A 21050-nucleotide genomic window follows, 5' to 3' on the forward strand; every position below is an offset into this window, starting at 1 on the left:
AGAGAGTAAATGATGGGGACCCAGCGGGACCCAGGCAGAGGTTGCTATCAGGCACCTTTGGAGTGTTCCAGGGATGTGCTTTTTACGAAAAGCGACTTCATTTCAAAATAGGTGTAAAACCGAGAGCTCATTTTCCTGGCCACTTCCGGGGCTTACTGAACGCACCGCTCACACAAGGCCAAGTGAGCGGGGTCACCCATCACACCCTCCCGACCCCGCTGGGCCTAGGAAAGCCCAGAGGGGCGCGTGTCGCCCCGCCCCCTAGCCGCTCCTCCCCGCCCGGTGACTACAACCCCCATCCTGCCCTGCGCTCCTGCACATTACGCCAGAGCAAGATGGCCGACGCGGCGGCCACTGCCGGGGCTGGCAGCTCCGGAACGGTAAGGGCGGGAGGCGCGAGGCCGAAGCCGAGAGAGTCGGGGCATTCTGTAACTTTCCCCTAGCCTGGGCTACAATCTTATACCCAGAAATCCAGCCCCACCATGAGCTCTGAGTGGAGGAGGGTCTTTCAGATCGTACGTGACCCCCTTCTCGAGACTCGGCGGTTGCCTCCTGAGTTGGTGGATTTGTATACTGATTGGCCCGTTCTCTGTTGGGGGTTGGGAGCCCGGAACACCTCCTGATTGGTGCAACGAGGCCGCTTTCGCCTTCTTATTGGCTCGCCAAAGTTGGGAGGGATTCCCGTTTCAAAATACTTCCTACTTGTAGGTCCTCTACTTAGCATCATGTGTTGTTTGTTGTTTTAATTTTCCTCGTTAGCAAAATGGTGTGGAGGTGGGAGGAACAAGAGAGAGGTCACTTTTTTTCTGGGAGATGGATATGAGTTCAATCCCATCGTGCGTGTTTCTTCAGCTATATATTCTGATAATCTGCTAAAATAGAAAGTACAAAACAGCCGTTTTGTTATTGGAATTGTAAGTATTAGGTAGGCAGAAAGGCTGTCTCCGAATTTAGAGCCCCCGGGGTGCTCAGTTATTACTCATTTGGCCAAGAGCTGTAAGTCTAAACATCAGGGACTACCACATCTTATTAAGCACTAATAAATTTCCTACTTAGTATTTAGCAAAAGAACCTTTGCTTGCCGTTGGCAGTATGTGAACTCTGTGATTGCATCCTTGTCCTCTGGATGAAAACGTTTTCTCTTTCTGGGCTGCTGATTCACAGAGATCAGGAAGTAAACAGTCCACTAACCCTGCTGATAACTACCATCTGGCCCGAAGGCGAACCCTGCAAGTGGTTGTGAGCTCCCTGCTGACAGAGGCAGGGTTTGAGAGTGCTGAGAAAGCATCTGTGGAAACATTGACAGAGATGCTGCAGAGCTGTAAGTACCAGGAAACAATAGGCCTTCCTCGAGTCAACCAAACATCTGTTCTGTGTCCTGCATTGTGATAGTGTTAGAGAGGATTTAAGAAAAAGAAGAACATTGTTAAGTGACTTACAGGCTTTAGAATCAGACAGACCTGGATGTAGGTCATCACTCTGCCACCTAATAGCTTGGGTTAACCACTAAACCTCCTGAACCTCAATTGCCTCCTTTGTGAAAAGGGATAATAATTTGTACCTCCTGGAGTTTTGAGTATAAGTGAGATGTATATGTAAAACAGTCAAAGCTGGGAACGTTGTAAGCTCTCGATGACTTGTAGGTGCTGTTATTATTGCTGTTTGTTCTCTATGCTCAAAGAACTTACAGTTTCATTGGAGAGTCAGGATTAATTCCCGTGAAATAGATGCTGCACATTATATAATCAAATGCTATATTATGTGATACAAAGAGTGAGGGTGAATAAGTTTTAGAAAATGGAAAAAAGAAAAAAACGCCCTTTTAAAAGGAAGTATCTTGAGGTTTAGGAGCCTGGAACCATCTCACATAGGCTTGTGCATGTATACCGTATTTCCCTCTTTGGGCCTTTGGAGGGCAGGGGAGGATGGAATGAGGGTTGTGGGTACTTAAGGTGTTTGAGGGCGGAATCAACCCTATGAATGGAAGTGAGAGAAAGGTTTAGGCAGAGAGAGAAGTTGAACTGCAGTACAGGCCAAACAAAGAATTGGCCAACTCAGTGGGGTGCTCTGGAGCAATTATTGCCCATCAGAGTATCTGACATCAGTCCCCCAAAGCCCTGCCTTTGTAGTCTGGTCTTGATCAGTCACTAGATGTGGGCTGCCCCAGGAAGGATGTGATCTGGGTTGAGGTGACTCTCTGCAGCTGATGTTTGGAACTTCAAGATACCAAATGTTTTCCTAAAGCAGCCATCTCAAACCCCATTAAACTCTTAAATATTGAGGACCCCAAGGAATTTTGTATACATGGGCTCCATATATAGAGATTTTTGTCACATTAGAAAATAAAACTGAGAACATTTTAAAACATAAGAATGCACAAGCACACATTCCATTATCCAGCAGAGCCATGATGTCATCATAGGTGACATAGCCTCTGGAAAACTGCATGAGAGAATGAGACTAAAAAAGTCAAAGGATGTCTCATTTTATTATGAAAATGGTTTTGACCTGTGGACCCATCCCAGAAAAAGGCTCTTTTGTATGTAAAATTCACAACTTCAGAATTTTCCTGGAGCTGCCCACCCACCTCTGAAACCCACTCATGGAGCCCAGCCTCATGCTTCCCCTTTCCCCTGAAGGAGTTTAGCATGGCTGAAAAGAGGTTCAGCTTCAGGTAGAAGAAACAAAAACTTGACAACCAGATAATAAGACTTTTTTTTTTGGTGGCACAATGTACATATCATAAAATTACCATTTTAATTATTTTTCAGTGTACAATTCAGTAGTGTTAAATATACTCACAGTGTTGTACAACCATCAGCATTATCTATTTCCAGAACTTTTTCATCATTCTAAACAGAAACCGTATCCATAAACAGTAACTCCCCATTCCTCGTTCCTCCCAACTCCTGGTAACCCCTAATCAATTTTTTTGTCTCTATGAATTTTTTTTTAAATAAATTTTATTTATTTGGCTGCGTTGGGTCTTTGTTTCTGTGCGAGGGCTTTCTCTAGTTGCAGCGAGCGGGGGCCGCTCTTCATCGCGGTGCGTGGGGCTCTCACCGTCGTGGCCTCTCCTGTTGCGGAGCACAGGCTCCAGATGCGCAGGCTCAGTAGTTGTGGCTCACGGGCCCAGTTGCTCCGCGGCATGTGGGATCTTCCCAGACCAGGGCTCGAACCCGTGTCCCCTGCATTGGCAGGCAGATTGTCAACCACTGCACCACCAGGGAAGGCCTGAATTTTTTTTTTCTAGATACCTCATATAAGTGGAATCTTAAAATATTTGACTGTCTGGCTTATTTCATTAGCATGATGTTTTCAACGTTTATTCATGTTGTAGCTTATATCAGAATGTCATTCCTTTTGAAGGCTGAATAATATTCCATTATATGGATATAGACCACATTTTATGTATCCATTCATCTGTGGATGGACACTGGGTTATTTCTACCTTTTGTCTACTGTGAATAGTGCTGCTATGAACATGGATGCACAAGTAGTGCTGCTATGAGCATCATGCACTCTGTTTGAGTCCCTGTTTTCCCTTCACTTGGGTGGATACCTGGGAGTGGAATTGCTGGCTCATATGGCAATTCGGTGTTTAACTGTTTGGGAACTGAGAGTAAGACTTTCTGCCTTTGATCCTTTCCTAGACATTTCAGAAATTGGGAGGAGTGCCAAGTCTTACTGTGAGCACACAGCCAGGACACAGCCCACACTGTCAGATATTGTGGTCACACTTGTCGAGATGGGTGAGTACACCTCCAGTTTCCATTTCTTCAGTGCAGCTGAGTTGGAGGTGTGAGAGAGAGAGGAGTCCCCAGGAGGCAGCCCCCTCTGCTGAGCGTTCTTAAATCCCCTCATGAGTCTCCTGGTTTGCTTTTAGCTTAAGAGAGTTATTGAAAGAGGGTTCCTCTGAACCCCTTTAAGAGGCCTCCTAACTCCCTCTTCGGGGATTCTGCTGGAGTTTCTTTTGAGTGGCAGCAAAGCTCTTGAGTTGGCAGTTTAAACTGTTTCACCACAGTATTACTTCCCCTTCCATGTTCAGTATCCAGTGGTCTGAGCAGTGATTTTTGTTCCCCTGTTTCTTAGGTTTCAATGTGGACACTCTCCCTGCTTATGCAAAACGGTCTCAGAGGATGGTCATCACTGCCCGTAAGTGACTCTGAACTGAGGTACTCAGGAGTGCTCAGTTAATGGTGGAATGAATTGGTTGACTAGGGCAGGGATTGGTGTGTAGCTACTGCCTCGTTGCAGGCTCCCTTCCATTATTTGGGGCTACCTAATATGTATTCGTTATTTGGGCTAGTCAGATTAGGATGTGAAGTTCAGTCACCAGAAAGGTAAACCATCTCGATGCTCCTTGAAACATGTGAGAGTGCTTGTTCTTCCTTAGATCAGGGGTCAGTAAACAGGTGGTCCACCTCCTGTTTTGTAAATAAACTTTTGTTGGTACACAGCCATGTTTACTTATTATCTATGGTTGTTTTCATGCAATAATGGCAGAGTTAAGTAGTTGTGACAGGCTGCACAGCTTGCAAAACCTAAAATATTTACTTCCTGTCCCTTTATACAAAAAGTCTGATGATCTCTGCCTTAGATACACTGAGTGCCACAAACTGAGTTGATTGGAGTTAACTAGTTTGGGTTTGCAGGACCTCAGGAGAATTCACTAGATTTTTTTTTCCATCACTCCTTTCAGGCTGGCATCTTTTCTTTTTTGGCTGTGTTGGGGCTTTGTTACTGTGCACGGGCTTTCTTTAGTTGCAGCGAGCAGGGGCTACTCTTCGTTGTGGTGCACGGGCTTCTCACTGCGGTGGCTTCTCTTGCTGCGGAGCACGGGTTCTACGCGCGCGCGGGCTTCAATAGTTGCAGCACAACACAGGCTCAGTCGTTGTGGCTCGCGGGCTCTAGAGCGCAGGCTCAGTAGTTGTGGTGCCTGGGCTTAGTTGCTCCGCAGCATGTGGGATCTTCCCGGACCAGGGATAGAACCTGCATCCCCTGCATTGGCAGGTGGATTCTTAACCACTGTACCACCAGGGAAGTCCAGCTGACATCGTTTTAAAATGCTCCTCTCAAAGTGGCAATGAAAAGTGCCATTTTCAACCCCTCTTGCTTTCATTGGCCCTCACTTAACTTACCCTGGCTCAGTGCTGTCTTTGTTACCTGGGTTCTTGAAAGGAGTTAGCAGCCCACCTAACTTCCTTAGGTCCTCAACCTGCTCTTTATGTAGTTAGCTTGTCTCAGCCCCCCACTCACCGACCTAAGAGGCATGCAGTCAAGATTGTTGTAGATGGGAATGTCACCCCAGGTCATGCCATGCCGGGCGTTGTTGGGGGGCGGAGGTACCTTTTCAGGTCCTCAGGCCATTAAAGGCCTTTTATTGGTAGAAGTACAAAGTGCCTGTTGCATAGAACATTGAGGTCCAGGATTTACTTTGAGAAAAGGAGGGTGTGGGTAGAGACGCAAGGCCTTGGGTGGAAGAGTAACCGCCGGTGACTCTGTTGCAGCTCCAGTGACCAATCAGCCGGTGACCCCCAAGGCCCTCACTGCAGGACAGAACCGACCCCACCCGCCACACATCCCCAGCCATTTTCCCGAGTTCCCTGACCCCCACACCTACATCAAAACTCCGGTGAGTGACAAGGCCACCCTGGGGGCTGTGACTGATGCAAAAGCAGACTCCATTTTACTGGCTGTCAGACTGGAGTCCAGAAGTTTGTTGGTCACAGGGTAGTTTAGAACTCAGAATGTCTTTCCTCACTGGAAAACAATTTGGCAAAGGAGAATTATCTTCTCCAGTTTGCTGGCAAAAATATAGTTAATAAATAAACTGAAAGTGGCACCGTTTTGCCTGTCCCACTCAAACACAGAAGTACCTAGCCACGTAGAGAAAAGACACATTCCACAAAATGCTGGTAGTAATTCTTGGTGGGATTATAGGTAACTGTTGTTTTGTGTGTGCTTTTCTGGGTTTTCCAAATTTTCCATAATAGGTAAGAGTTGTTTTTGAAATCAGGGAAAGAGTTACTTAAAACATACTTGGGGGAATTCCCAAGCAGTCCAGTGGTTAGGACTCGGTGCTTTCACTGCTGAGGGCCTGGGTTCAATCCCTGGTCTGGGAACTAAGATCCCACAAGCTGCATGGTGTGGCCCCTCAAAAAAAAACAAAAAATAAAACTTGGTAATATGAAATGGAACTTACCATAACTGTGAGCTCTGGGTCTGTATGGGACAAGTCTAGTTGTCCTCCTTAGTTCAGATGTCCTCCAAACATGTCCTCCATGTTCCAGTTTGTCTTCTAGCAATTTCACCTTCCTTTGGGAAGGTACAGTGTGCATAGGAGTCCCCAGAGGCTCTTCTACTCGCTTCCTGTGTCCCCGCCTCCACACTGCATCCTGGTGCAAATATGGCCACGATGCAGGGTTGGGGCAAGTCCTCCAGGAGATTTTTCCACACCTCAGGATACGGGGGGAAAGGAGCAGGTGGTCAGCCACCACTGCAACACAGCCATTGCTCTTGACCAGGGTTTTCTGTATTAGTGTCCTAGGGCTGCTGTAACCAAGTGCCACAAACTCGGTGCCTTAAAACAACAGAAATGTATTATCTTGTAGTTCCAGAGGCTAGAAGTCCAAAATCAAGGTGTCAGCAGGCTCCCTGTGAAACCTTTGCCCAGCCTCAGGTAGTTTCTAGGCAGTTCGTGGCACCCCTTGGCTTGTAGACGCATCACTCCAGTCTTCCTCTTCACACAGCCCTCTCTCTGTATCTCCGTCTTCACGTGGCCATTTCTTATAAGGACACCAGTCATATCGGATTCTTACCAGCCTACTCATATGACCTCATGTTAACTGATTACATCTTGCAGTGACCCTATTTCCAAATGAGATCATATTCTGGGGCCCTGGGGGTTAGGCCTTCCACACGTCTTTTTAGGGGCTATAATTCACCCACAGCAGCCTCTAACTCTTTTGTAGCATATGTCTGTCAGTACAGTATTAAGCACATGCTTCAGTATTTGCTCATTTACGTGAATGTTATAATGTAACACAGTACTAAAACAATGTGCGTTGAAAGATCATCTGACCCTTATTAAAGGTTCAGGAAACTGGTGCTCCTTTATAGTGGCAGCCACGTTATAGCCTCAGCTTTTGTATTTTTTGAAATCTTGGTTTAATACTTGGTGGAATACGAAGTAGGAGGTCTCGTTCTAAGTTCAGTTTATTTTGATACTTTAACAGCTCTCATAGTTGAAAAAGGTACAGTACAAAGATAGGTGGGATCTTAGGCTGCCCTTAATAAATCATAAAACTAATTTTTTTCATTCTCATCTACCAATTATTTGAAGACTTACGTTAAAATTTTCCTATTAAATTTCCAACTTTTTAAATGTCAAACAGTTGTCTTAAAAATAATTGTAAGATCTTGCATTTTAATGTTTTTAACCAGCATGTTCAGAATCCTGTTAAATTCTTCATCTTGGGAAGAGTTTAAACATGTCAGAAAGTTCTGTTGTCATGTTACACTGAGGGACCCTGGGTGGTCCCCGGCAGGGCTTCCCTGGCAGGGCTTCCCTGGCAGGTGTGTGGGGCTGAGAATTGCCACTCTCCCTTCAGGATGTGTCTCTCATGCCTGAGTCCAGCTGTTGCTGGAGCTAAATGAAGGCCCGGGATCAATCACCTAAATGTAAATGTTTGTATATTTCTTAACTTTTAACTTAACTTTCTTAACTTTTAAGATTCAAAGTAAATGTTAATCATAGTTATGTTGTTTCTTTCTGCCCTTCCTCTGCCCTTGGGGATCTCTGCTCTCAATGACGGTAGGGGTCATTTAAAGGGTGGGAGGACAGAGCAACAGCAAGGCAGGAACCCGAGGAGAGCAGTGTAGTCATTGGTATTTCTCTAGTGTCTTTGCTGTTCTCCCTTTAGACGTACCGTGAGCCTGTGTCGGACTATCAGGTCCTGCGGGAGAAGGCCGCATCCCAGAGACGAGACGTGGAGCGGGCACTCACCCGTTTTATGGCCAAGACCGGCGAGACCCAGAGTCTTTTCAAAGATGACGTCGGCACGTTTCCCTGTGAGTGTCTCCCGTCTGTGGACCCTGGCTTGTCCTTTGAGATCACCGCCCCATCTCCCCTCCTCTCAGTGTCATTGGAAAAAATGAATGAGCTTCGTCCTTGTCTTGGGTGGAACTTGCTCTTCATTTCTGGCTCCTTTCTCTAGGTCTTAAGGGCCTGTCCCTAACTGCTGACTCCAAAACAGTAATGGCTTCTGTTGGGATTGGGCACTTGAAGTGCACTGAGTTGAGGTTACCTCGAGGGTGACTGAGCCCCAGGCATCAGATAGGCTCATTTAGCAGAAGGGGCAGCACTGGTGGTAGAAGGACCCTGGCGTCAGGGGGCAGGGCAGTTAAAGAACCTCTGCCAGGCTTTGCCTTCACTACGTCCTCTCACAGGACTCACCATATAATTTCTCATCTCAGCACTATCGTTTCACTGTGTGACCAAGTGTCTTCCTCTCCACAGGCCTCAGTGTTTCCAAAGGGGAGTGAGGGAGATTGGTTTAGATGATTCATTCAGTCAGCAAGCTCCTGTTGGATTCTCGCTGTGTGCCTTGCCCCGGAACCACAGCAGCTAAGTTATTAACTCCAGACACTGTGCTGCTCACTTTCCCTATGTTATCTCATGAACTCCTCGAGTGAGCCTCTGAGTTAGGAACTGTTACTTCCACCATTCCAGGAGGCAAGGCTTAGAGAGAAGAGAAATGAAGTAATTTGCCCAAGATCACACGGAGAGTAGATAGCATTCAAACCTAGCTCTTTCTGTTTGCAGGACTCCATATCTGAGCCATGTTAAAAATAATCTTAGAGGGCTTCCCTGGTGGCGCAGTGGTTGAGAGCCCGCCTGCTGATGCAGGGGACGCGGGTTCGTGCCCCGGTCCGGGAAGATCCCACATGCCGCGGAGCGGCTGGGCCCGTGAGCCATGGCCGCTGAGCCTGCGCGTCCGGAGCCTGTGCTCCACAACGGGAGAGGCCACAACAGTGAGAGGCCCGAGTACTGCAAAAAAAAAAAATAATAATAATAATCTTAGAGTGTCTCCTGATAATGACATTCTACCATGGAAGCATGCACAGAGACTTTCTTTTTATTATTTATTTATTTATTTATGTACTTACTTATTTACTTATTTATTTACTTATTTACTTATTTATTTACTATTTAATAATTTCTCCTACTCAGCCTCTGTGCTTTTTGGAGGAATTGGGTCACTCATGTACCTGAAGTGCCCTCTAGCTCAGTGGATATACTTCCATGCAGAGAGTTCTCAAGTCCGCTATCGAGACTTGAGTCCTTCAGGTTGAAGGGATCCATATCCCTGCTCTAGTAATGAGGCTGGGGGGTTAACTGACCTTGGGTATAAGATCACTGAGCTGATGCTTTGCTAGGATTCAGCCCCAAAATCTCTGATTTTGGTAAAAGTAGGCTGTGCAGTCATATTGCCCGAGTTCAAATCCCACTCCACCACTTCCAGTGTGCTTGAGGAGGTCACGTAACCTCTCCGGGCCTCAGGTTCCCCATCTGTAAAATGGGGTTGGTAATTGTACTTACTTAATAGGGTGGAGGCGAGAATTAAAGATAACATGTAAAGCCTGTAGGACACTGCCTGGCCTGTGGTAAGTGCTCGAGCGTGTTAGCCATCACTGTCACTCGCTGCTGCTCGCTGATCTGTCATAAGGCTCTCAGCCTCTCTTCCAATCCCCCAGTGATTGCTGCCAGGCCTTTCACCATCCCCTACCTGACCGCTCTGAGACGGATTCCTCGGAGCAGGATGAGCAGACAGACACAGAGAACCTCCCTCTTCACATCAACACGGTGGGTCCTGCCTTCTGCCTGCTTCAGCACGCCCCCCGCAGTAGCCCGTGCTGCTCTCTGCCTATCACCCTGGGGATTGGACAGGACCTACCCCAGGTCTCTGGCCCCATGTTAGGGACTTGCATGATGGGCCTGCGGTGATCCAACTGTGGCACGATCTCTAGCTTGAGGGATAAGTCTGTGTCCTTAGGATCCATTCATTCATTCAACAAATATTGAATGAGCACCTGCCAGAGTCAGGCAGGTGCCAGGTGCTAGGGAATTAGCAGGAGGCAAAATAGACAAAATGTCCTGCCCTCATGGAGCTAAGGAAAAGTGAGAAATTAGGAGATGGGAGTAGGTATGGGCCTGGGGGATGTGGTATTAGATTGGGTGACTGAGAAGGTGACAGGTGCGTAAAGACCTGAAGGGAACAAGGCTCGCACGTATCTGGGAGGAGAGCGTTCCCCACAGAGGGAACGGCAGGTGCAAAGGCCCTGAGGTAGGTGCTGTTACGCTGAGGAATGGCAAGGCCATCAGTGTGGCCAGTGTGGCATGAGCAAAAGCGGGGAGGAGAGCAGGGGACGAGGTCAGAGAGCTCCTGGGGAAGTCAGGTCTTAACGGTACCTAAGCACTTGGGCTTCTCGTCAGTACGATGGGAGCCCCTGGACATACTGAGCAGAGGAGGGTCTCAGGATCGGTGAGGTTGCTGGGTTGAGGGTGGACTACAGTGGGTGAGGGCAGAAGCAGACCGGTCGGGAGGCTGGTGCAAGAAGCTGAGAGATGGTGGTAGAGGTGAAGACACAGGTAGATTATTTGGTCAGATTCTAGATTATTTTCAGAGCAGAAGCGACTGATGGAGTGGATGTGGGAGAAAGAGAGTCAAAGATAAATGCAAGGGTTTTTTCCTGAACAGCAGACAAGATGGAAGTGCCCTCAGCCAAGACAGGCGAGAAGGTTGGGTGGAACAGGTGTAGGGGGGAAGCCAGGAGTAGAGGTTTACACGAGATAAGTTTGAGATGCTTATTAGACACACGGGTGGTGGGGTCAGGTAGGAAGGTGGATAGGCGCATTGGAGTTCAAGGAGCTTTTGGGCTCAGGAGATGCAAACCTGGGAGTCCTCGGCGTGTAGATAGTGTTTAAACCGCGAGACCAGGTGAGTGCCTAGGGGGCGAGTGAGGATAAAATAGAGAAGAGGTGCCAGGACTGAGCCCTGGGGCTCTGTGCTGTTCAGAGGTTGAGGAGATGAGGAACTGGCCAAGAAGATGGAGAAGGCACAGCGGGAAAGGTGGTGGAACCGGGGAGGGGGTGTGTGGGGCGGGGGGCGGGGGGGCTGCGGCGTCCCGGAGGCCAAGGGAAGAAAGCGTTTCAGGGAGAAGAGAGTGATCAGCTGTGTCTGAAGCTGCAGTTAGTTCCAGTCATGTGAGGACTGAGATGTTGCCCATTAGATTTGGCAACGGGCATGCAGTTTGTGACCTTGACAATGGCAATTTCAGGAAGAATGAGAGCAAGTGAATTCAAAGAGAAAGAGAAGAGAGGAACTGGAGTCGGTGAGTATGGACTTGTGTTGTCCGTTACAGTGACCCGTAGCCACATGTGGCTATTTAAGTCTAAATTGATGTAAATTAAATAAAACAAAAAAATTCAGTTCCTTGGTCACACCAGCCACATTTCAGTGGCCACCTGTGGCTCGTGGCTACCCTACTGGGCAGCGCAGATATGAACAGTTAAATAATCACAGAAAGTTCCATTAATGTAGACCATGGTTTCAAGGAATTTTGCTGTGAAGGGAAGGAGAGAAAATGGAGAGGTAACTAAAGGGGAAGAATTAAGGAGGTCAGAGAGGTGTTTTGTTTTTTATTTTTATTTTTAAATTTTATGTATTGATTTTTTTAGCCGCACCTTGCAGCTTGAGGGATCTTAGTTCCCCAACCAGGGATCAAATGTGGACCCCCCACGGTGGAAACGGGGAGTCCTCACCACCGGACCGCCAGGGATGTCCCTTATTTGTTTTTTAAAATAAAAGAAATAACAGGATGTTTGTATGCTGATGAAAATGATCTGGTAAAGTTGATGCAGGAGAAAAGAAACATTTTGGAATGATGATCTTTGGTAAGGGAGAGGGCATGGGATTTAGTGCCCAAAAGGAGGGGTTAGCCTTTATTGTGGACATTTCAGAGCCAGGATAGGAGATAAAATGTGTGGGCACAGAGACAAAGGTCGGGGGGGTGGGGGAGGTGTGCTCGTTGAAACTGGTGGGTGTTCTTTTCTGGTTACGCTGTATTGTACTCGGCAAGTAAGAGGGTAAGACCCACTCTTGTTCATGCATCAGGGGAGAAAGTGCCAAGTAGAGTCACAGACCTGCTGAAGCTCTAATGCCTTTAAAGCTTACAGGACCCTAAGAGTCAGGTTACCACATTCATCCATCCTTTAAGGTTGGCCCTGGCTTTTAAGCAAGGGATGGCTCAGTGGTTGTAGCTGGACTGAGGGTTCCTCGTGTTCTCTGAGGTGTGAGGCCCCAGGATGCAGGTGGAGAGTGCCAGTGCTGACTCTAGTATTTGCTGAAGGTCTCCCTTGCCTGAACACACGTTTCTTTAATGTTGAATTATTCCTTTCAGAATTAGGGCTGGGAGCCCATGGCTCTACATAGAGCAGAGGAGCTTTGTTATCCTACACTTCTATTTTGGACTCAGTTAATTTGGTCTGAGATACGGTGATTGTGGCACGGACTAAGATGAGGTTCACCTTATGAGAAGGCGGAGTCTTCTAAACAAACATCACCATCCCTTTATAAGTACAAAGCAGCTAAAAAGGGCTTGCAGATGTGTTATCTAAAACTCCGGGTAATGTAATGACATAGGTGAGGTCATGGCGGTGAGTGAACCGAGGCTGAAAGGGTGCCAGGAACTGCCTGAGGACTCCTGGATACCCAGAGGCCAAGCCAGACAGGAAACAGTAGAAAGATCTGAGCCTCAGACCCAGACCAGGGTGCTTTCCAGCTCATGACCCAGCATCTGAGTCTGTTTCCTCACAAATGCAAATAGGAGTAGGAACACCTACCTCAAGGGGAAGTGAGGAGCCTGAGATAAAATGAGCTCATCCATATCAGGTGCCTGGCACATGGCAGCTCATGGTACACGCTGCCTCCCTCCCCCTGCTGTATGACCATATGCTCTTCTGTACAAAATAAATAAATAAAAAGACTTCAAGAAAAGGATTCCAGCAACAATTTATGACAGTCTGCTGGGCTTGTTATTTCGTTGGACTGGCAAATGCAGTCATATGGTTAAGACTCAGAACGTACAAGAAGATGTGTGGTGGCAGCCTTTCACCCGTCCTCATTCCCTGTCATCCATTTTCCCTCCTGCAAAGCAACCAGTGTCACCAGTCTCTTGTGAATCCTTCTAGAGATGTTTTTTAATTGTTCTTTTAAACACAAACAGTTCTTTCCGCTTTGCTTGCTCTCTTTGTGGCGACATCTCGGTGGTCGTTGCCGCTGTACGTGAGGCGCTGCTTTGTCCCTCCGCATAGCTTCCTCCTGTTCCACTGTGTGGATGTAGTGAGCCAGTCCCCTGTGGATGTTTAGGTTGTTTTCTGTCTTTAGCATTTACAGACATTGTTACGGTAAGTTCAATAACTGGTGTTTTAAATTGTTCTTTTATCTATCAAGGTCACAGCTGTCAAGGACTGTTGCTAGGTAGTTACTTTGTTTAACTGGTTCTGGTTACTCCATCTAGGAACATGAAGGGGCTATTCATTTTATTTATTTATTTATTTATTTATTTATTTATTTATTTATTTATTTATTTATATATTGGCCACACTGTGCGGCATGTGGGATCTTAGTTCCCTGAGCAAGGATCAAACCTGCGCCCCCGGCAGTGGAAGCGTGGAGTCTTAACCACTGGACCGCCAGGGAAGTCCCAGGGCTATTCATTTTAAATTGGTGTATCAGAGGATTATTTTCTCATACATTTCAACTAGCTGCCTTCTGCAGGCAATCCCAGTGTCTCAACTTTTACTCTTTTCTGAACAATGTACCATTCATGTACTCAACAAGTATTTGTTTAGTACCTGGTAAGTGCCAGATACTGTTCTCAGTGCTTGGGACACATCAGTGACCAGAACAAAGACAACAGCTGCATCTCGGGAGCCTGTGTGTTGGCAGTGGGGGAATGACCATAGACGTAATACGTAAATACATCACTGTATAGCGTGTAAAAGATGAAAGTGCTGCGGGGGGAAAACTGAGTAGGGGAGGATCCAGGGTAAAGGGTGGAGGTTTCAGTTTTAAATAGGGTGCTCAGGGTACACATCACAGAGAAGGTGACGTCTGAGCAGAGTCTTGAAGGAGGTGAGGGAGTGAGCCATGTGGATAACTGGGGAAGAGTGTCCTGGAAAGGGAGCAGCCAGTGCAAAGGCCCTGGGGAATAGCACAAAGGAGAGTAGAGGTGTGACTGAGGAAGGTGGGGCCGGGGGAGGGGAGGGAGAGGTCAGATCAGGTGAGGCCTTGTGAGCAGTTTTAAGAACTGTCTTTTCATTGGATGAAGTGGGAGTCCTGGGAGGGTGTGGAGCAGAGGAGAGGCAGGTCTGAACTTCTCCAAGGAGCACTGGCTGCGCTGGTGAGAATGGGACAGGCAGAGGAGGGACTGTGGCGGGAAGGCTGTTGTCCATCCGGGTAAGAGACACTGGTAGGTCCTACCGGGGGGTCACAGTAGAGATAGTGGAAGTGGTCAGATTCTGTCTGTATTTGGAAGATAAGGCCAAGAAGTTTTCCCAACAGATTGGCTGTGGGATGCCAGAGAAAGCAAGCAAGCAGGAGTGACTGCAGAGTTTTGGGCTTGGACAGCTGGGAGGACAGGACAGGAAGACAGTGGGAGAAGCTGTTTGTGCTCGTGGTTTAGTTTTAGGCACGTTGAATTTGAGATGCCTGCTTGACCGCCACGTGGAGATGGCAAGTGGTTGAGCGACAGTGGCTGTGCAGGCCTGGAGGTCAAGGGAGATGTGAGGGCTGGGGAGGTTCAGGTGGTGGATGCTGCCGTGGAAGTGGTGGTAGAAGCTGTGAGGCTGGATGCAGTCACCCAGGGCGCATGGGGTGCATGAGGGCGGTGCACGAGGAGCGTGAGGCTGGATGCAGTCACCCAGGGCGCATGGGGTGCATGAGGGCGGTGCACGAGGAGCGTGAGGCTGGATGCAGTCACCCAGGGCGCATGGGGTGCATGAGGGCGGTGCACGAGGAGCGTGAGGCTGGATGCAGTCACCCAGGGCGCATGGGGTGCATGAGCGGGGTGCACGAGGAGCGTGAGGCTGGATGCAGTCACCCAGGACGCATGGGGTGCATGAGGGGGGTGCACGAGCAGCGTGAGGCTGGATGCAGTCACCCAGGGCGCATGGGGTGCATGAGGGCGGTGCACGAGGAGCGTGAGGCTGGATGCAGTCACCCAGGGCGCATGGGGTGCATGAGGGCGGTGCACGAGGAGCGTGCCCTGAGTCTGGCCTTTTCCGGCCCGGGTCGCTCCTGACAGACCTTTCTACTCCCACCTTTTTTTACACATCTCAGTCGTTTTAGTACTTTACTTCTTTTATCTACTCCTCCTGTCCCTCCCCATCTCAAGGCTGCCGGTCCCCAAAGACAGCAAAGAAAGTGGCATTTCCAGAAGCTCTCCTTGGGAGTAGAGAAGCCTGTTGTCCCATGACTCGTGCCCCAAGTCCCGGCCTCATGAGGCATAGCCAGCTGAGGGGGGGGGGGCCTCCAGCAGTGATCCCAGGGCACCCCTGACTGGGTCCCCTCCACCCTAATCATCTCAGGAAGCACTTAAGGCACAGTTGAACTTCCAGTAACTTTGAAGGTTGGGCGTTTCCTGTAGAGAGATGAGAGGAGGGAGGTAGGGGTGAGCTACTAAACCAAGCCGTTAAGAACTTCAGAAAGGTCAGAGCCTAGTATCCAAGGCAGGTCTGGGTGTGGTCAGACGTTGTGTCCGGCACCTAGTCTGGCACGAGCCAGCCAGGCTGATCTTGGGGTACTCGCTTTCAAGAGAGCCTCCAGGAGGTCCACAGTGACTCTAGTGCCACCGGACTGGGTGTTGGAGAGGGAAAGCACAGGGGCCCTGGATGAACTGGGTCTCTGGGGAGAACAGGGCTGATGGGCAGTGAGAGGGCACGCAGCCGAACCGCAAAGTCATTGCTTTCTTCAGTCTCATTGAGCCCAGACTGGTGCCGCCGTCCTAGGCCAGTGGTCCCTATGGGAGAACCTGCCATCTGTCCACTGTCCCGCTGTCTTCTGACAGCATAATCTCCTGGTTGAGGTCAAGTCCTCTTTTGCCTCAAGTTACAGAACGGGAATCCCAGTGACAGAACCACTGGTCTGTCACCAGGGGGCGCAGCCCAGCCAGCTGCTCCTGGTCCCTTATAGCCCCTTGGGCCTGAGCTGCTTCGTGTGATTTTTATCCCCTTCGCCTGCAGCTTCTGCTCATTTTAAAGAACTTGGAAAATAGAAGAGAGTGTAAAAAAGGAAAGGAGAATCCATCACCCATATTTCCAGAAGCCGTTTGTAAAACTTCAACATATTACTGTTTTCTGTGTCTACATCCCATTGTGATTTTTAAAAAGTCTTTAACTGAGATCATATTGAATATATTCAAACTTATAAGCTTTTCTCCAAAATCACTTTCCTCAAAAAACGAACAGCAAAAGGCCTGATCCAGGGGCTGCAGATGGAGATTTGGGATGATGTTCCTGTGTTGGTGCCTGCATGTGCTGCTTTGCCCTCATGGGAGCTCTCAGGGCTTGAGCAGTTTCTGGCCTCTGCTGGGATATGATCATTTGTACCATGTTGCAAGTACCAGATATTTGAGAATTTGCGGGAAAATCGATTATGATTTACATGAGCTTTGGTCCAGGGGGTGCCCTGTGCACGTGATTTGTTTCAGTCCTCCACCTCTCAGTCCTGCAGGGCATCGGGAGCCACTTCTCTTTTTCTTTGACTCCGCACCGGCTGGGCTTCCTCCCTGAGGCGTCTAAATTGTAGCCCCTGACTCTGCCCCTCCCAGTTCTCTGTTCCTTGTAAGTCCTGTCCCTGCCTCTGAAGAGGTTCAGGGTCTGGTGTTCTGTGCTCCACCGTGTCAAAGCTGGTGCTCTCGCCTTCCTCTGATAGCAGCCGCTGCCTGGCCTCCTTTCGTCTGGGGCAGAGAGAGGCACATTAGCCAAAAGGTGGTGCTTGGGCTTCTAATTTCTCAATGAAAGGGATGCTAACAGTAGTTCTTACCGTGGGCATGATCTCTTTCCTTATGCCATTTGGTATTTTGCTTTATTTCGGCTTTTGCTCAAAGGATGATTCTGGAGCCGAGAAGGAGAACACCTCTGTCCTGCAGCAGAACCCTTCCTTGTCGGGGAGCCGGAACGGGGAGGAGAATATCATCGATAACCCCTATCTGCGGCCTGTGAAGAAACCCAAGATCCGCAGGAAGAAGTGAGTTGGAGGCCAGGGTGCAGAGAGGCCTCCCTGGCCAACCGAGGTGGTCTTCTCTGCTCCTTGGCAGAAAAGAGAGGCTCACCGGTGGTTCTGAACCTTGGGGAGGAGCTACTCTGGTGAGAGGGGAATATTTTCCCCTTTCCTCTCCGTCCTCATCTCCCGCATGTACCTTTTGTTGCATGGAGGTTGAGCATCCTGCAGCCCAGGGACCAACCCTCACAGCCCAGCAGTTGTTCCCCCGCAAGAAGGAGAGCAGCTGGGGCCCCCACCAGGCGGGCTCCATGGATTCCTCTTCTTTCTAGGTCCCTCTCATGAGCTGAGAAGGAAGCCTGCCTTGTAGAGAGACGCAGATGCCACCCTCCTGGGGGAGTTAAAGCCACTCAAGGGAAGAAGAGGGTGGCCACCTCGGGGACAGGCCGAGGCTCTAGGGTGTGACCGGGCATGATTTTAATAGCAAGCTCTCTATTAAGATTACTTGTTTTCACTGGATGTTTGGGTTGACGAAGATACGATGGTAACAATGAGGCTTTTTAAATCAACCGGGCCATACCGTGGGGCACAGGAGCAGCCAGTGACTTCGTTTATAATCATGGAACTTGATTCCTTGAAACCTGGGAGACCAGGGAAAGTGGCAGGAAAGAAAGGACTCTTTGCCTGCTTTGCTCACTGCCAGAAAGACTTTGCTTAGTTTGTATTTCAGGATATCTTGACCCCTTTTATTGACTGACAATTTGTCGCACCTATTTTATCATCCTAGAACCTCCTTACTTCTCACCTCACCTGGGCTCCACGTGCCCTGTAGAGCTGATCGAAGGTGACTTTCCCTCCTTTAACATGTTGGAAACAGGAGTCCCACCCATCGCAGCCTCAATCTGGGGCCGGCAGGAGTCAGGAGGCCTAAGCAGATGCGTGTGGAGTAGAATGAAAGGCAGTACTGACTCTCATCAGCATCTGACGAAAGCTCCCTAAAGCAGGGCAGCACCCTCTCCTGAGGGGTTTATCATTTACTGTCCCTCTGTGGAGCGTGTGCTTGGGAACAACCAAGTTCTGCCCCATCCTGGGAAAAGAGATTTTCTTTGACAAGAGCCTACATCAGTGGATATATTACGCTGTGATTTGATGGAGGAATCACTGGTTTTATGCAGTAAGAAAAGGATTTGCTGGGGGGTGGGAGGTGGCGGGGATGAGATTTTGAAGGCCGGGCTTAGCCTCATGTTCTGAAAGCTGAGAAACCTGTTCGGTCTGCTGGAAGTTGGCGTGGATGGAAGGCCGTGTGCCCACCTTATGGCAGAAGTGGGCCAAGAAGAGCCTGCAGGTCTGAATCTGTCCAGCCTCTTTGCCTCTTTATCCTTGATGTGCCCTACAAACCAAAAAAGAAAGATGCTGGGCAAGCTGATACCTTTTGACTGTTCTCCAAAGGAAGAGGTTTTAAAACCAAGTTAGAGGAAGAGAAATGCCAGTAACACCTGGAGGTTAACACAGGATAAAGGAGGAGAATCCTGGCTTAGTGTCCTAAGGTCCATACTGAGCTCTTCTGATACTCGGCTTCCACAGTCATCTCTTAACCTTCCGTCCTCTTGGTGAATTTGAAAACTCGAAAAACCTGGTGACTTGACAGCAGGCTCCATGCTCCTCTGGCATCACTGTTCTCTAAGCATTTCATCCCACTGGCTGGAAGGAAAGTGCTGCTTGTCAGCACCTGAAGAGAGGATACTGAGTGAGAAAATCGGATTCCCCAGCTCTGCACCAAATAAGAGTTTTTCCGGTTTGTAGTGACCTGAAATCCTTCCAGTTAAAAGTAGTCAGATCGGGCCTCTGCTGACCCCCTCTGAGCTTGTCCTTTGGCTCTTGGTGATTCTTGGCCTGTTGAGTTTAAATATAGTTCCAGGTTTGAGCCATGGCACGTGCAGGGCTGAAACTTTCCCGGCTTGCTGTTCTCACACACTCCCGGGAGCAGTCATCCCAGCAATTCCTCCTGCTACTGTCCCAAACAAGCACCTGTTGAGTGCTGTAACACTAAGGGACGAGGTGGGATTTGGAAAAGAATTTCCCTTTCTGCTGTTGAGATTTCAGAGGCCTTGCTGCTGTAATTCTGTTCTGCATGAGACACTGGGAGATGGTCGGACAACCTGAAACATTGACCTGACTATCGTGTAAAAACTGTGCATAATCCTCAATGGATATTTATAAGTTTTTATTTTTTATAACTTTGGGGGAATCATGGAGGGAAAAAGTAGTCAACAGAACCAGATTAAGCATGTGATTTATGAGCTCTTAATAAAAGGTCATAATAAAAACTTTGTAAATGAAACAAAATTATAAGCTTTGAACTTAATTTGTATGCAAATGTTATAGCAGTGAGCAAAGCTGTATACCAATAAGTAAGGCTTAGCCCTTATGTTGGACAGAGTACCCTTTTCAACTGTCTAAAACTTTTTTTATTTGGGAAGTCTGCAAACACAAAACTAGGGAGGAAAGTATATATACTTTCCCTATGTATTCTTCACCCAACTTCAACACCTATCAACATCTTTTCTGTTTCATCTATTTCTTCTGCTTTTTTTCTTTTATTTTTTATTCCTAGAGTATATTTTAAAACAAATCTAAGAGCTATGTCATGTAATCTGTAAATATGTTGTTATGCATCTGATAGACTTTTTAAAGGTTTTTTTGAGGTAATTATAGATTGAGGATGTTGCCAAAAAAAAAAAAAAATGTTCAGGGAGGTCCCATGTACCCTTCACCCAGTTCCTTCATTGGTAGCATCTTGAATAACTAGTATAATACCAAAGCCAGGAAAATGACATTGGTACAATCCACAGGGCTTATTCAGATTCCACCATTTCGTGTGTGTGTGTAGTTCTATGCAATTTTGTCATGTGTAGATTCACGATCAAGGTATAGAACATTGTGAGGTGGAGGGATAACTGGGAGATTGAGACATATACACACTATACTATATTATAAAATAGGTAACTAATTAAGGCCTACTGTATATAGCACGGGGAAGTCTACTCAATACGCTGTAATGACCTATATGGGAAAAGAATCTTAAAAAGAGTGGATATATGTATATGTATAACTGATTCACTTTACAGCAGAAACTAACACAACATTGTAGGGACTTCCCTGGTGATCCAGTGGTTAAGAATCCGCCTTCCAATGCAGGGGATGCGGGTTTGATCCCTGGTCGGGGAACTAGGATCACACATGCTGCAGGGCAACTAAGCGCGTGCGCCACAACTACTGAGCTCGCATGCCTCAACGAGAGAGCCCGCGTGCCGCAAACTACAGAGCCCATGCGCCCTGGAGCCTGCACGCCACAACTAGAGAGAAGCCTGCACACCGCGATGAAGAGCCCGCACCGCAATGAAAGATCCCATGTGCAGCAACTAAGACCCGACGCAGTCAAAAAATAAAGAAAATAAATATTTTTATAAAAGAACAATGTAGCAGATAAACTTATTTTAAAAAAACAAACTAACAACATTGTAAATCAACTATACTCCAATAAAAATTAAAAGATATATAGAACATTTCCATAACCACAAGGTTCCTTCATGCTGTCTCCTCATAACCACATCCACCTCTCACCTCTTCCCCATCCCTACCCCCTGGCAGCCACTGCTCTGTTCTCCATCTCTATAATTTTATTTTAAAAATATTATATAAATGGGGCTTCCCTGGTGGCGCAGTGGTTGAGAGTCCGCCTGCCGATGCAGGGGACGCGGG

General features: G+C 48.0%; 1 protein-coding gene across 1 annotated transcript; it reads left to right on the forward strand.

The window, feature by feature from the left end:
* Positions 1-335: 335 nt before the first annotated feature.
* TAF8 (TATA-box binding protein associated factor 8) lies at positions 336-17319 on the forward strand. The gene is given in 9 exon segments (XM_007458212.1): positions 336-380; positions 1165-1321; positions 3654-3752; positions 4093-4155; positions 5511-5635; positions 7926-8073; positions 9760-9798; positions 9801-9868; positions 17176-17319. Coding segments are annotated over 9 exon segments (888 nt in total).
* The last annotated feature ends 3731 nt before the right edge of the window (positions 17320-21050 follow it).

This window comes from Lipotes vexillifer, unplaced genomic scaffold (genome assembly GCF_000442215.2).
Source record: "Lipotes vexillifer unplaced genomic scaffold, Lipotes_vexillifer_v1.1 scaffold4, whole genome shotgun sequence".
Taxonomy (NCBI): Eukaryota; Metazoa; Chordata; class Mammalia; order Artiodactyla; family Lipotidae; genus Lipotes; species Lipotes vexillifer.